At 69.1% G+C, this 2,408-nt stretch overlaps 1 protein-coding gene across 1 annotated transcript; it reads right to left on the bottom strand.

Annotated features, from left to right (window-relative positions):
* Nucleotides 1–11: 11 nt before the first annotated feature.
* AMT9 (putative ammonium transporter) lies at nucleotides 12–2,286 on the bottom strand (the record flags this gene model as incomplete). The annotated part of the gene is made up of 3 exons (XM_009044969.1): nucleotides 12–87; nucleotides 373–1,473; nucleotides 1,711–2,286. Coding segments are annotated over 3 exons (1,728 nt in total), but the record flags the coding sequence as incomplete, so codon positions are not given.
* Between the last annotated feature and the right edge of the window lie 122 nt (nucleotides 2,287–2,408).

Genomic DNA, 2,408 nt, shown 5'->3' with positions numbered 1-2,408 from the left:
TGCTCGAGGTCGGCTCCGTCTCCAAGAAGAACACCAAGAACATCCTCGTCAAGAACATCTTCGACGCGTGCGCCCCGGGGCCTTTTTCAGCGCGCGGGGGAAACGGCCGTTGTACTGTTTCTTCCGCGCGCGCCGCGCTGCCCCGCCGTCCCCTCCCGCTGCCCCGCCCGCCCCAACCCGCGCCGCCCCAACCCCCGTCCCACGCCGCCGCGCTCCCGTAGGTGCATCGCCGCGATGATGTGGTGGTCCATCGGCTCGTCGCTCGCCGGCAGCACGGGCGACGACTTCACGTCCGATGGCAGCAACGGCATGGCGGGCAACGGCGCCCTCTTCCTCTCGACGTCGACCTCCAACAAGAGCGCCTACGCCAAGGCCTCCTGGTTCTTCGGCTGGACCTCGCGGGCGCGGGCTGCACGATCGTCTCCGGCGCGATCGCGGAGCGCGCGACGTTCACGGCCTACGCCATCTACTCCGTCGTCCTCACGGGCTTCGTCTACCCGCCCGTCGTCCACATGATGTGGGGCGCCGGCCGCTTCTCCGCCTGGCGCTCGCTCTCGAGCCGCCCCCACAACGACGACGCCGACGACGCGTCCGCGGGCCGCCTCATCGGCGGCTGCGGCGTCATCGACTTCGCGGGCTCGGGCACGGTCCACATGACCGGCGGCATCGCCGCCATCGTCGCCACCAAGTTCATGGGCGCCCGCAAGGGCTTCCCCGACAATCTCCCCGAGGGCCAGCCCGTCTACCAGGCGCTCGGCATCTTCATCCTCTGGATGGGCTGGTACGGCTTCAACTGCTGCTCGACGCTCTACATCGACGGCTACGCCCAGTCCGCCGCCCACGTCGCCGTCACGACGACGCTCGGCGCCGCGGCCGGCTGCCTCTCGACGTCCTTGATCGGCTACATCAGGTTCCACTACATCGACCCGGGCTACGTCTACAACGGCGTCCTCGCGGGCCTCGTCGGCATCACGTCGCCCTGCGCCGTCGTCTCGCCCGCGGGCGCCGTCATCGTCGGCGCGCTCGCGGGCCCGGTCTACGTCGCCGCGTCCACCGCGGTCAAGAAGGCGGGCATCGACGACGCGGTCGACGCCTTCGCCGTCCACGGCGCCTGCGGCATGTGGGGCGTCGTCGCCGCCGCCCTCTTCGCCACGCCCTACTACTACACGGTGTCGTACTACAGCGAGCGCAAGGACGACTGCGCGGGCGTCTTCTACGGCGGCAAGGCGTCGGGCTCCCTCGTGGCCGCCTTCGCCTGCATCGGCGTCATCGTGGCGTGGGTCGGCTCGACGATGACCCTCCTCTTCGGCACGCTCTCCGCCATGGGCCAGCTCCGCGTCACCGCGGAGGTCGAGGCCACGGGCCTCGACGACTCCAAGCACGGCGGAAACTGGGGCGCCTACAAGGTCGAGCAACTCGTCGCCGAGGGCAAGTACCAGGACGGCCCTGACAACAGCACCAAGGTCGTCAACGTCGCCGCCGCAGGCGAATCGCCGCCATGAATTGGATAATTTCTGTAACTTGAAGGTCAAATTGAAGCATATGCTGAAGTTTTGGGGCAAGACGATGACGAGCCGGGCGAGCACTCGTCTCGCGTGAGGGCATAACGCAGTCGACACGAACCGGAGCACAGCGAACAAGGCTGCAGACCACATGTACGCGCCCGTGCAAGCCGTGGACGAAGCTGCCGCTGGCGAGGAGCCGTGGCAGGCAGCGGACGAGGCTGCCGAGGAGCCCTGCGTCGACGCGCGCGCCCTCGAGGCCGCCAAGGCCGACGAGAGCCTCGCGGGCGCGCTCGACGGCGAAGCCGCGTTGCCATCGGTCGGCCGCCGCTGGCTCCGCTTCGCCGTCGTCGCGGCGTCGTCCTTCCTGCTGAACGCGACGAGCAGCGTCATCATCATCGTCATGCCGAAGATCGCCGAGGACCTCGACGCGTCGCTGTCGTCCGTGCTCTGGGTGAGCCTCGCGCACAGCCTCGTGACCTGCGCGCTCAACTCCGGCGCGGGCCTCCTCGGCGACGTCGTCGGCCACCGGCGGCTCTGGTACGCGGGCATGGCCGTGCGCGCGGCCGCGCAGCTCTGCAGCGGCCTCGCGCCGTCGCTGCCGGCGCTGGTCGCGTGCCGCGCGGCCGCGGGCGTCGGCGGCGCCATGGACGGGCCCTCGGGCATCGCGCTCGTGCTGCGCACGTTCCCGCCGGAGCGGAAGCCGTTCCTGGTCGCGCTGTGCACGGCCGTGGGCACGTCGGCGCAGTCCGCGGGCATGATCCTCGGGGCCGTCGTCGCCTGTGTGGAAATCAAATATTCAACCCGACTTCAATGTGCGCGTAATCGAACGGATTGGACCAGACTATTTCGCTGTGCTTCGAGAACTCGACGAGAGCAATCGATTCGTCCAAAAATCAGCCGAAT

Source organism: Aureococcus anophagefferens, assembly GCF_000186865.1.
Source record: "Aureococcus anophagefferens unplaced genomic scaffold AURANscaffold_1139, whole genome shotgun sequence".
Classification (NCBI taxonomy): Eukaryota; class Pelagophyceae; order Pelagomonadales; family Pelagomonadaceae; genus Aureococcus; species Aureococcus anophagefferens.
This window is presented reverse-complemented; position numbering and strand designations above follow the sequence as displayed.